This window comes from Apteryx mantelli, chromosome 12 (assembly GCF_036417845.1).
Source record: "Apteryx mantelli isolate bAptMan1 chromosome 12, bAptMan1.hap1, whole genome shotgun sequence".
Lineage (NCBI taxonomy): Eukaryota > Metazoa > Chordata > Aves > Apterygiformes > Apterygidae > Apteryx > Apteryx mantelli.
Genome location: NC_089989.1, coordinates 21,970,331 through 21,983,916, shown reverse-complemented (window position 1 = coordinate 21,983,916; position 13,586 = coordinate 21,970,331). Strand labels below are relative to the sequence as shown.

The 13,586-nt window shown below is 43.4% G+C and overlaps 1 protein-coding gene across 2 annotated transcripts in view; it reads right to left on the bottom strand.

Moving 5' to 3' along the window:
• Window positions 1-10,023: 10,023 nt before the first annotated feature.
• The window catches only part of TAFA1 (TAFA chemokine like family member 1), a 340,874-nt gene continuing 337,311 nt past the window's right edge, over window positions 10,024-13,586 (bottom strand). For both annotated transcript variants that reach the window (XM_067303624.1, XM_067303625.1), the window contains one exon: window positions 10,024-10,899. In XM_067303624.1, the coding sequence (XP_067159725.1) occupies window positions 10,882-10,899 (18 nt within the window). In that variant the 3' untranslated portion in view covers window positions 10,024-10,881. The remainder of the gene's footprint in view (window positions 10,900-13,586) is intronic.

Here is a 13,586-nt window from a genome sequence, read left to right as displayed (position 1 = left end):
GACGCCGCTTCCCCCAGGCCAGACTGCGTGGGCACAGGCTAGACCCGAAAATGGACAGAGGGACAGTTGGCAAAGGTAAGAGCGTTGACCACCCCTGGACGGCTTTCTTGAAAAAGAATAAGCAGAGTGAAAAAAAAAAAAAAATCCATTTTCACCAAGTTCACAAGTGAAAAAATCAGCTTTTTCACTATTTAAAGGCAAACCCAGAGCTTCTGTTTCCTAAGGAAGCTGAAATCCAAGAACTTCATGTAGTTATATGAATATATTCCCCTAAAGCAATGTTGAAAATCTTTATTGGAATACAAGTTTAATACGCTTTAAATATGTTCCCCACCCCTCTGATAAGTTGCTGAAATAATAAAAAATTCTCAGACTTACTCAAGTTTGCATTAAATCAGTTTTGCTATATAGTTACAGTGAGGTCAAATTTTCTCCCTGAAGTTTCTTGCATATAGTTCATTTGAATGGAGTGGCTTCTATGTCACCTTTAATCTTCTAAATGCATCTTACGTTCAAATTATAAATCCTGGAAAAGAGTGACCTACAATGAATGCTTAGCCACAGCTTTATGGCTGAACAAATGCACTTCTCTAATATGCAAACTGTTAAATGTTTTCTTATCATACTATAAGTGTGAACTAAATTATAATATGATGAAAAAGTAGCAGTTTGCAGTAGTTCCAAATGTGGCAAATCTTCAGTAGTGCATAAAATAATTCAGTGAACTGTGGAAAACATCAGAGCAATTCTAGCCTTAAAGCCCTTCTTCCAGCAACCAAAAAGTGCCAAAAACAAGCAAGCATAGCTAAGCATTTCATCTTGGAAGCAGCTTATTGAATTAATAAGACAAGTCAATTAATGTAATGCTCTGTTGCTTCGGGATAAAACATGAAAAGGAAAAATATGGAGCTGTTTACTGTAGTGAGATCAAGCAACCATGAAGTCCATAAAGTTGCTCATTTCTCTAAATCCTAAGGAAATGATCAGCATAGCCTATTTAGAGCATTGTATATACTCTTTTTACATGTAAGTCATCTGCGTGATGTAGATCTTCAGCTGTTCAAATCAACGCTGGTTTTATTATCCATTTATGCCTGCTATGAGTCTGTTCTGCCTTCATATTTGCCTTTATACTGCATAAACTTGAAGCTTAACAGCCAGTACCATTCGCAGCAGTGGATGTCAGGGTGTCCGACGGGCTCACCTGTGTCTCAGGCAGGGCTCCGAGCGCTGCAGGTGAGCAAAGTTGTCACTGACGTGAGCAGGTATTTTAGGTGAGTAACGGCTCATGCCCAGGTTAGCCTGTGTGGTGTAGAGCAGTGAAGAAAGCCAAGGGCTGCAGGTATGAGACTTCTGTGTTTCAACAGCGTGGTTGGTGTTTCAGTCATGGCGAGGCTCTGATGAATTGGAAGTTAAGGCTGGTAATCTTTGCTTTCAGGTCAGCTCTTCAGTTTTCATTTAACTTAATGTTAAGCTTGTGTGTGCTCAGAAATCCTGATTCTGCTGCCCTGTGAAAAAGCATCTGAGAAGGAGGCAGTCAATTAGTGATGAGCAACTGATTTTCCTTGGTAATAGACTTTATCTTCTGAGAAACACTCATTATACAAACTTTGGTTTCTGCCTTGCAAAAATGATAATAATCCTGATCAATAACTTTGCCTGTTGTGAGCTCTGGTTTTTGAATTCCTAACTTCTCCCCCAAACCACTGCCTTTGATTGCCAGGGGCTAATTAAATCAGTTTAAATAGGGCTGCAGTGGGTTAATGAGGACTGTAGCAAGTAACAGGCTGCTGGTGGAGATGAGCGCCTCAATTAGTCAGGCATAAAATGACTTTCGTGCCTCACAGCAATGTGTGGAGAACAAATCTGTCGTGGCTATTTTGGCTGAACTCTGAGCGTGGGTGTGCAAGGACGGCCGTGGAAAGGCGTAAGCTGGAGACAGCAATGCGCTGACCGGGTCTGTACCCGCTTTGTGTAATATTACTGGTTTTCAAGGCTCCTTTGCAAGTGTCAAGGCTGCAAATGGTAAAATACAGAGCACAGCTACGGGAGGTGCTCAGGTGGATGCGTGGGTATTAAGGGAAGACCACTTAGGCTAGAAATCGGTGTGAACTATGTGCCTAGCTGTTTGTAGAGCTCTGGGCCGCTCTTCCTTTGCTTGCCCTCAGATCCTGACCGCAAGAAACCCTGTGATTCTTGTTTACCTGTGCAGCTCTATTCAGTGGTGGAGGGAGGTGCTGTGATCTCATCTCAAGTACTTTTTGTGGGTTGCTGTTGGATGCACGGTTCAGAGGTTATTGTCAAGAAAAGCCTCCATGGCAGAGCGTTTGAAGGCTGCCTTTAGCTCACAGGTCTCATAGATCATGTGCAACAAGCAGTCCCCACAGCCAGGATACAAATAATTACTGGGGGAGAAAAGACACTTTTTTGAATTCAGTGGTGGAAGCAACACTGCAAAGCAATGTTGTCAACAGCAAATACTGTGGGTCAGATCCACTTATGAGGCAGTCTGGTGTACTTTGACCATTACTACTCAATTCATCTGGATTGAATTCAGTTACTTTCAGCATGGTGAAACTTCCAGCATAGGCAGCAAGTAAATATATATGCTACTAATAACACAAAGAAAGCTCTGACACAAGCTAAACACTTACAGTTATGACTGTGCACAGCTAATGAACTCCTTTAGGATGTTTTCCTCTGTTAAAATACTTTTCACTGAACTTTAATGAAAAATAGTATTTGAGTGTCATTATGACCCTGGCAGAGTCTTGTTGCAATGACGGCACCTTGGAAATTACCCCTCATAGTGGCTTTTGCTACCCGAGTTATAGCCAGTACAATTCATGATAAATTTTCTAAGAGAAATGTGGGTCCAATTAGCCACTTGTTGGAACACATCTCCTTGCCATCGCAGTGATAATGTAGCTGAATACAGTATACAGTTTATTGGATATGTAGATTCCTGGTTGAATTTATTTTAGTCACTTCCAGGAAGATTTTTTTGAAAAGGGGAATTGAAATGCAAGTGATCGTCCTTATCTAAACCACATACATACGCTCCTGGAGTTAGCCTGCAAAGAGAATGGACTTGAGCAGAAATTAATTACGCTTCAGAAAAGCGTGGCAGCATAGGTTGGGACTAATTGATTTCCCCCCCAGTCCCAGCTCACCAGTTTTACTTGTGGACTTAATGGGCAAAGGATCCAGCAGTTTCCAGGGAGTGTCTAGAGACCCCCCCCCTTCCCAGGGAAACAGCCCACCTGGGTCACGTCTTTCCCAAGCCTGCTCCTGTTTGCATCTCTCATCGAACCTCGCTTGGCACTGGGGAGGCTTTGATGTGCCCTCTGAGGTCGGGGACTAAAGGATAGAGATTAATATTAAACTGTTCAATGTGTCTTTAATTTGTAAAATATGTAAATGCTGATTTCGGTGACACCTGGACTATGAATTCAGAGTTAGCTGTTTCAGTCTCTAGTGCCCAGGGACAGCAGTGATAGTAACAAGACACTGCTTAGGAGAGCATTGCTAGGCAGAATCTCAGGTTTTATCGGTGGACGCAATATCTACAGGAAAAGGTGGTGGGATTAGGCCTACCATTTTGATGTCTCTATTCAAACTAGAGAATTAGGAAAGACTTACAGGAGCTAGAACTGTAAATAATCAAAGTCCTCTGACTTTAAGAAGAAAAAGGCAGGATACAAAGCAGTGCTTTTTCAGTTACAGGGGAGAAAGGGATACTGCTTACAATCCCATGGTGAAGCAAGTGATGACATTAGCTTTGCTGAATAAGTCCAGTGGGCTCTTATTGTCTGCCTTGCTTCGTATCCTGAGTCAAAGAAAAGGCTTTTGTGCAAGCAGGACATCACTTTAGCTGCCTGTGACAAAGGCAGGGTGGAGACAGGCTAAAAAGGCAAATAGGTTATAAAATATTTAGAAAATGGCTACTGAGAGAGTAGAAAAGCTAAAGGAGAACATGACAGATGTAATAAACCCATCTCGGACAGAAAAGGCCACTGTAGGCTCCTAGCAGTTTTAGGGCTTTGGGTGTTGGAGTTGATGTAAAATGTAAATTTAAGAAAATGTCTTTAGTGCTTTTACTTCATTCTGCCCTGGTACAGCTTAGGTTGACCACAGCATCAGGCCTGGGATACTCAGCCAGTCAGTTAGGAATTGGCAAGAGAAGGGCTGTTGGCAGAATTAAGAAAGAAAAACCAGTTTTCCTGAAGGCAATGCTGAGTGTCAGCAACACTTTTACTTGGTCTTATTCCCTTACACTCATCACTAAAACTTTAATGGGTCTCAGGGTGACACAAAAGTTACTATCCCAGCAGCAAAACTGATGAAAGGTGTGACTAAGGGCTTGAATTCACTAAGAGCCAAGTGCATTTTGTCTTTAAAGATTTTTAGTTGGTCTTCAGCATTAATTCAGTATTGATGGTCTTCAGGTTGCAGAATGCTTTGAAGGTTCATGCTTTGTCTCCAAGATACCTTCAGGGAACAGACTGTCTTCAGCCTGTAACACTTCCAGACTGTTAGTCTGTTTTACACCAGTATATCTGAGGTGCTAATAAGGCTTCAGGGACTTGGTGCCAGATTTGTAATATTCTGGACAGCCTTAGATGAGGTACCGTGTTATCTCTACCAGTCTGATTAGCAGAGTCCTTCAGAAGAAAGATGTAACTGAAAGAGCAACATCAGTGACCCCAGAACAATACTAGCATCTTTGTGCTTGGATCCCGAGTTATGCATTTAATAGTAACTTGGCCTGTTCTTCTTCATTCTCTGTTTCAAGCCCAGAAAAATCTGATCAAATCACGAGTCCTAGATTTTCTCTTGCAGAGGTAAAAGCTAATGGCAATTCCATGCTAACCAGTGTGCAGAGTTTTTGGCTCTGGTCAAGGCATGCAGGATCGTAGAAGACGCAAAAAAAGAGGACAGGTTCAGGAGAGGTGAGGAGACAGCAAACTACTCTGCTGCAAATCGAGCACCAGCGGCTGACTGAGATGGACCCCACGGCCCTGAGCTGGGGGTTGCTGGTGTGCACAGCACAAATACTGGGAGCTGCAGGCACAGCAGCTGCGGCGAGGTCAGGATCTCGCCTTCCAGAGTATGCAGAAAAAAGGAAAAGAATGAAGATCACATAAATCACTGCCTTTGGGGGGAGCGGCTTCCTGATTTGGGTTTTGACAGCACAGCTGCTTTTCTTTAGTCTGTGGGTCAGTAGTGGTGATAAAGGACTAATAGAGATGGATGAAAATAATTACAGGGTGTGAAACAGAGGGGATGAGACAATGAGAATGAAATGAAAGAGGAAATGAAGAGGAATGGCGGGTGGGACAAAGAAATCACATATTCCACTGAGCAATATTTTTGGCTATGGGTAGCTTGCTTCAGCTCTAGCTGAGCCCATAGCCCTTGTTTCAGATGTGAATCAAGGATAGTAATTTGAAAAGGAGCAGCTTATTGTGAGGAAAAATGGGCAAAAAAGAGGGAAGCAGGTCAATGACATGATGCTCAAACATATATTTGCTTTTGGTCATATGAAGTTGACTGCATTGCCATGTGGTGGGAAACCCAAAATAATCTGACAATTAGTGCTGGATGAAAATGTCATACATAGGCCTGACATGTGGGAAAGGCTTCTGCAGGTTTCTGAGCTGCACTCAAGAACTAGATGTACTTGTCAAGCAACAATAAAAAGTTTTACCAAAGAAACCTGACAGATATGCCCACAAACAAATATTTGTCCAAAATAATGGTGTTTTTCTATGGTTTAGTTACCATCTGTAGAATCCTCTCTTGGCAGTGGTGCCCACATTTTTCGGTTAGGTATGAGTTATTTGTGCTTCTGGCCAGCTCTGGTGTCGGAGAATGTGCTATCTCTGCTCACATTAAACTTTTGCACAAAACCCCTCTTCTATTGGATGGGCATCTCTAAGAAATCACGACCTCCAAAAAGAGCCCTCTTGGCTGTAGCTTCTCAGCACTTCAAGTCTGACAGTCGAGCACAGCCAATTCTGCACTTGTCCTGCCTCTGCTCTGACCCAAGAGGCTCGAAGCAGCCTCTGGCTGGGAGTTGTAGAGCCGAAGTGGTGTGGGATGGTGTCCCTGCTTGCCATTCTCTGGGCAGCAGGGTGTGTTTGGAGCAGGCTTGGTGGTGGTCTTCCAAGGGTCAGTGGTTTCCTAATCCCAGCTGCAGGAGGCAAGTTGCCCAAGATTGTCCACCTTGACTGTGGCACCCTAATTCGGCTCCCTGTTGCATGAAGGCAAAGCAGGGGTCTGCTGGCAATGGAAACCTCAGGGACGTGAGCTGCAGGTGAACCATCTGCGATGCTGGCTGAGCAGCCAGGCGGCCTTGGTTTTATTTCTGACTCTGCCACTACTGCTCGTGTAACCTTGGGCAAGTCTTTGAGTCTGTCTCCCGCCTGTGAGGCAGAGCACTCTGTTCCTTTGCCTCTGAGTGGCATTGTTTTATAAAGTGTAAATGTTTGTGGAGTTAAGTGTTTTGACTGTGTGAGTATTGCAGAGAAGAAACTATAAATGTGTGTCAGGTCTATGATCTGAATTCAAACTGGTGAACCAGAAAAAGTGTTGACAGCCTTAAACCAACTTCCATGTGCGCATATCCCCTTCTGTCTATCTGAGAGATTATTCGTGGAACGCATTTCTATTTTTCTCTGACAAAAGGAGTAGAATACCAAGCAAAGAAGCATGACCCATTTCTTTGTCAGGCAAGCTCTAAAACCTGCTTACTGGGATGTGACTAAGGTATCGATACCAGAGAAGCTCATATTATGCCACAGCATTCATCCTGCCACTAAAAAGAAACAGGCTGCCACCTTCAGATGAAATGGATGTGCTTTCCCAGTCGATACGTGTCTGTGTCCAGCACAGCTTCTCTATCACCTCTAATTGTATTTGGACTACGCAGTGAAGCAGAAAAGCACTCTTCTCTGACAATGTGACCATGAGAAATGCAGTATTGGTGGCAAATGATGCAAGCTAGGAATGTAACTTATCACTTTATAATAGGAAAGTATACAAGCAATACGCCACCAGAAGTATCTGTAAAATCTGCTAATGGTCAATCAATAGCTATGATAAGAGTATCACTCATCGCAAACTGTTTTTTTCCACAGGATTTTCTCTGTAATGCTAAGTTTGGTGTGCACATCACGCTGTTCATAGTTGCTGGTCATAACATTGGACTGTTTCTCAATGGGTCATTTTTTCCTTCAAATGCAGCATATTTAAATCAATATCAAATCATACCACAGAGCTCTTTATTACCAGAGATCTTTTGGACAGAAGTACATAATCCAGATTTTCTGAAGCAATAGGCAGGTGGTAGCTACTGTATTTTCAGCATTTTTTTCCAACTTGTACATTTTAGATTTACATAACTTGGTTTCACACATCTGAAGAAGAAACATGGACATAAATCTAAGCTTATCTTTGAAGCATTTACAATATTTGATTTTTTTTCTTTTTTTTCCCCCCCTGCCATTCCTTTGGACTTCCAGTAGGAAGCTGGAACTTGAACTTCCCCTTATGTTGATGTAAATACTCATTTTTATGTTATGCAAAGAACAGCATGACTTGCACTCATGAGAATGTGGTACCCATCCAATTCACCACTGAAACACATGGGGATTTCATTGGCCGAGGTGAAAAAACAACTGAGATCTTCCCAGTATACAGTGTGTTACTGTGCATATCACTGAAATACATGATCATTGTGACTCCAGGCTGGTTGAATGTTTTTATTATTGTTTTCAATCTGGTGCACTGAAACAAGGAAGGCTAGCTGTGTCAGGCTCTTAATTTGACTTCACGTTTTATTAGTCATTATTTTTGCAAAGGCCTTAATTCCCCTCTAAAACATTTTAATTAAAACAGCAATTTCTCAGTGCCGCACTTCACGAGCAGATTTTGCAAGAACTTCAAAGATGCAGATGTTTACTGAATTTGGTGCTGTGATATTTGAGACTGCCTACTGGCAACGAAAAATTCATAAACACCTCTAAGAAACTTTGCTGCAGTAATGACAACATTCCCTCCTCATATTTTAGCAAGTCTAATATTTTCCCATCTCAGCAGATGCATTTCATAGACATGGGCATAAGCATTATGTACTCAGTTTGAGCCATGTCAGATATACAGCTACGGGGTAAATAGCTCCTGTTTGTGACACCTTGGGCTTCAGCAAAGCACATAAAAGGCCACGTGTTAGTCTGTGTGCAAGACACCTTGCAGAGCCTCATGAGATGTGAATATGGAAACTGGAGTTTGATCTTGGCTTTCTCTGCAGCCCTCCACAGTGATTTTGAGTGTCTGCTCAGCTCTGTGTGCCTCAGTTTCCACCAGTAAAGGGATGATAATGCTCCCTGGCTTCTAATCCCTTCATCTCCTGGCAGCAGGGCCTATCTTTTAGTTTATCAAGAGCTTCCTAGCTCAAGATGGTCATGGAGTTTTTAAAAGTGCTAGTTCCTGTAAAAATGAGAAATGCTAGGGACTTACTTGGGAGGAATTTCTCTTGTTGGCGAATGAGCCTGGAGCTAATCTGATGAGCTTGTTTTGGGAAGACTCTCCAAATGGAGAAGACAGGGCTAGGAATACATGCCTGTGGCATGCCACATCTCATGTGCAGCCTAGGGTCCAGATGCCTTCTGTAAACCAGCAAATACATGACCAGCTGGCCCATGCTCTTGGCATGGTTGTCCCTGGCTCCACCAGTGGAGCTGATCTCCAAGCAGTAGGACCTGCAACTGGTGGTAGGGCTCATGCTCCTCTTTTAGCCTTTCTGTGCACAGAGGAGAAACAACTTTTTAAGACATCTTTCAGTCTTATATCTTTTTAAAAGGAGAAATAATAGCACTACTTCTTGGAAGCAGTATATCCATTTTAACTGTGAGCATCAGGCAGGGACCAGCATAGAAAGCCTGCATGGAATATGGTGTGACACATCATGTAGCTGCTTTAATACACAATGTAATTACAGTGACAAATTTCTACCTCTTGAAACATCAGGTGTTGAAGTGGTTGCCCTGAAGGAGAGAGAAAGTTAGTGGGAGAATTTTGACTGAATCTGGGTTGGCAAGTGCAGCACTTGCTCTGTGTTGGATTAAAACTGATTAGCATGGCCAAAGGGGTCCTGTGAGAGACAGGAAAGTAGGGTGAAAGGAAATTGGAAATATTAAAGAAATGAAGTTGGACTGGTTAAAACAAATTCTACACTTCTGTACTCCTTTCTGATGTGGTAGCATCAGGCATGCTGAGGGCTAGACTGAGCAGACCTTATGCGTGACAGCAAGATACTTTTCTGCATGAATAAACCCACTGAAATTAATGGGACCGCTCACAAAAATGCTTGGGAACATGGACTAGGCTTGCACGTTTGAGCCCTCAGACTCCATCTTTCCTCAGCAGTGCAAGGACCCGGCTGCCTGGTGAGCAGCACTCGCCTAGCAGGAGCTGGGGAAGCAGAGCATTCGTGGGCAGCAGCTACGTGTCCTTGGGACACATCCTCGCTGAAGAGCATCTTCTCTGAGCTGAACTCACCTTAGTAAGAAACGTTAATTTTAAACCAGAAGGAGCTACTGTTGAAATAAAAGCAGGGCTCAGGCACAACTTGCTGACTACAGACTTGTGCATTTGCTGTGCCGTGGAGGTGTCCACGCGTGTGCTTTTAGCAGGTGGCAGGCGCTCGGCCTGAGACTTAGCCTGGCCTGCACTGCATGAGTGTTAAATGTAGCTTGCTGTTGTACACGCGCGTGTCCAGGCGGGTGCCCCCCGCGGCGTGCACCGACTATAGCACCTTGCCCATGTGCTTGCACTGTCCACACAGGCATTCGATCGAACTTAAATGCTTGCTTAACAACTACAAATAGGCTCATAAAAAAAAAAGTATGCAAAACCCTTTTCACATGTCGGAAAGAAAAGATATAGCTTTGTTTCAAAGAATTAGTGAGCGAACGACGCAAAGCTTCGAGTTGGTTACTGGGTTTTTACTATCGTCTCTACCAGCTATACAAAGTCTGAAGACATTGTATGTACAGTACATCTTTAATAAGGGAGCTCAGAGCCTGCCAGACTCTGCCAAATAAGCTTTTAATACATACTGTACTTCACTCAGCAGTTGTCCTTCTCTTCTTCGTGGAATATCTAATAGCTCTAAAAATATTTTCTTGGAAGAGGATAGGATTATCATTGTTAGATATCAATTATCAAGTATGGTTACGTAAGCAAAGCCAGCATGCTAGTATTGCACAAGGGAAAAGCCTCCAGGACACGAGGAAGTGGAACAACGAAACGCCCTCGATGCTCCGCCGAAGGGGACGGGAAGCTCGGGATGCCGCAGCGGCATGATTCGCGTAGCTCTCGGCGTCCTCGTACTGCAGCGCGTCTGCTTTGCCTCTGCGCTGCCTGATTTCTCTCTGAAACACGTAGGGATCTTCCAGACCATTACAAAAAAGAAAAAAAAAAAAATTACAGCAGCTGCAGCAAAGTGGTAGTATTCAATTTCTTGGAGTGAGGCTTTTATTTCAAAATATCATATATTAATATATATATTAATATATATACTTCAAATGGTATAAAGTAAATTGTAGATCCAAACTTATAATACTGCTTGTACTTCATAATCTTGGAAACTTTACCAAAGAACCGTTTTCTTCACTTTTCAGATGTCAAAAATCAGGGGCGTTATTTCCACAGAATACGCTTTTCACACAGTAAAGCCACTGTTATCTAGTCAACAGTCAAAGTGCAAATAAGAAATCCATTTGGCTTGTAAATGCTGCGAGGCTTTTCAACCTCCGATAGCGTGTCCTCACGCGCCAGCCGGGCTCTCGCCGTGTCCACGCGGGCGGCTCTCCGTTAGGTTCTCGGGTGGATCTGCAGGAGGGAAGCACCGAAGTTGGTTATATAAAACTTTAGGAAAGGAAAGAAAGACCTGGGCGGTCTGTGGCATGTTGCATTGCTCATCATATAGCTGAGCTGAAATCTTGATCACTCTCCCCTCCTTGGGCTGGCGGTAGCAGCTCCTCCTGTGCTAGGACACGTGGGTGGAACCAGCTTTCAGGTTAATTTGGGCTCCCTCCTTGCGTGCTCTTATACAAAGAGGGGTGTGAGAGACCTTATAATAAACTAGAAAGTCTGACCGATTTTATTTAGTCACCTCGGGGTGAGATAATCCGGCCTGCGTAGCACAACAGACCATAAAACCATCGCTCTTTATGACAAACACCGGCATCGATCCAAGTGAGCGCACTAATGGCTTTAGGAGGAAGTGCTGCTGCCGAGAGGGTTTTTTAGGATGCTGGAATAAGAATGACCTACCGGGAGCAAAAATAGCTCTCCTGAGCGGAGCCTTTTGTTTTCTTCCTGTGTTGAAGCACACGGATGAATGGCATGAGGGGTCCAGCCCTTCACCAGACAATTAAGTCAGCAAAGAAACTCAAACTGACTTGAATACGAGCAGGCTCAGGCATTAAATTAAGACTACAAATTATTAGCTAAGCACTTAGTGATATGATGAAATGCAGCAATAACTCGTAGCAAGAGATATTTATTGCCTGGTGCTCTACTACTTCCAGCTGACCTAATAATTGCAGAGACCGTTATCACAAAAACAGGGCTTTTTTCACTGCTCCAGAGGAAAATTTTAACTGAAAATCATTTGACTTATTAACCTGGCCAGACAGTTAATAAATAAATAGAATCTGGGGTTCTTCTACTGTTTCCCTCCCTCCCTCCCCCAGTTGCTATATCCTGCTCTCCTGGTCTGCCGTTGACAAATGATGCTGCTGGGTTTTCCCTCCCAGGACACGCTGGCGGCCCTTCCTCGGTGCTGTGCTGCCGCAGGTATTCCCGCAGGCGGCAGAGCAGCGGCGAGTGCCGTGGGACTGCGGTCACTTTGGGGGCTGCTTGCTGCAGTACAAGATGTGTGGTGGCTGCTAAGAAATGCAGGCTTTTCCCTTGGGGACACTGTAAAAGGGGAAGAGCCCAAACTTTTCACGGAAAGCTTTGAGACTTGTGTTCATGTCTCTTTTTTTTAAGTTAAAACTGGACCAAAAAATTGAATTGCCAAGTGATTTTTTTCCCAGTGTTCCAGTCACCTGCTCTGACTATCAATAGAAAACAAATCAATTTGGAGGCGGTGAGCTTTACATCTTTGGCTTTAACAGCTTCATTAGTGAGCTACATTAAAGGGCAAAACCCAGGAATAAATGCATAAAAAAAGTAGGAAAGCAGGTCCTGCTGGCAAAGCCTTCGCTGGATCTGATGTCCATCTACCGCAAATCAGCATTAATCCCTTTGGAGAACCAGCCATGAACTAATACACTACACTGCAAGATCGTATGTCATCTGTATGCATTCAAATCTATTTATATATACATACACACGCATTTGTGTATAATATATTGTGAGCCTTGAAGGATATATAAATAGGTATTTTAACCCTGTGATCTATAAATGAATGCTTTCCTGGTCAGGGCAGCAGCTGCTCAACACAAATGTATTTTGTGGAAGGAAAAGCCTCTGTTAAAACTGTTTACAGCCTATGGTGATTTGCTCCAGTTTCTTGGCTAATCACCATAGATATTTCTCGGATGTTGACTGATTTGTGTTGCTTCTTCTGCTTTCTTAACTATATAAATTAGACACACATGGCCCAGTCTTGTAGCCCAGACTGGGGGCAGCACAGATTATAGTGTAATCTTTCTCTGATGCCATCTGAAATGACCAAACAAAGAAAAAAAAATTGCCTGTTCCAGGATCTGATTGCTTGTCTAGCAACATAAATATAAAGTAATACTTGACACAGCAGTAGGGATTCGAGCGAAGTTTCAGGGATTATGAAGTAGGATTTTTGCTTAGAAAATGCAAGAGACAGTTGCTAAGCACATCGTGTCATGTTGCCTTTGCCAGTTGTGGTCTGTAATGATATTTTGAAGCAACAAAGCAAAATTTTACTGGAAGCAGCACGATAAGGTACTCCCCTCTCAAGCTAATTAAAATAATTCCTGTGGGTAAATGATAGAAATATTTTTTTTCACTTATGAGCACTCACTTCTGTAAGTATTTAATTTAAATGAAGTGCAATAGCGCATACTGAATAGATCGGCCCATACATCTGAATATTAATGAAGCTGTTAAATTTCTAGTGATCACCTCTAGGCGCAGACTATTGCCGAGAACTAGCTTATGTGATCAGGCCTGGGGGAGTTGAGGGCAGGACAACTTCACAGAAGAAACGAACACGGTTCCTAAGTTATATAACTTCCAGGCTGGCTGCAGGAGTGCTGCATTAGCATTATCGGTTTGGTGCCACTTGTGTAATGTAAATACCAGAAGTATAGCATACTTCTGCGTGTTACTTATCAGTTTCGAATCTCGCTTTCTTCCTTTTTAAATCCCTAATTGGTCAAGAAAAACGTTGCCGCACCGAGCAGGGCACGCAGAGGGTTTTGGCTCCCCGGTGAGGAGCGTGCGGCGGGGCACGACCGTCGAAGGCTGTTTGAGCTCGGCGGGGAGCAGCTGTGAGCAGGGAGCGATTCGCAGCAGCGACGCTCCGGCAA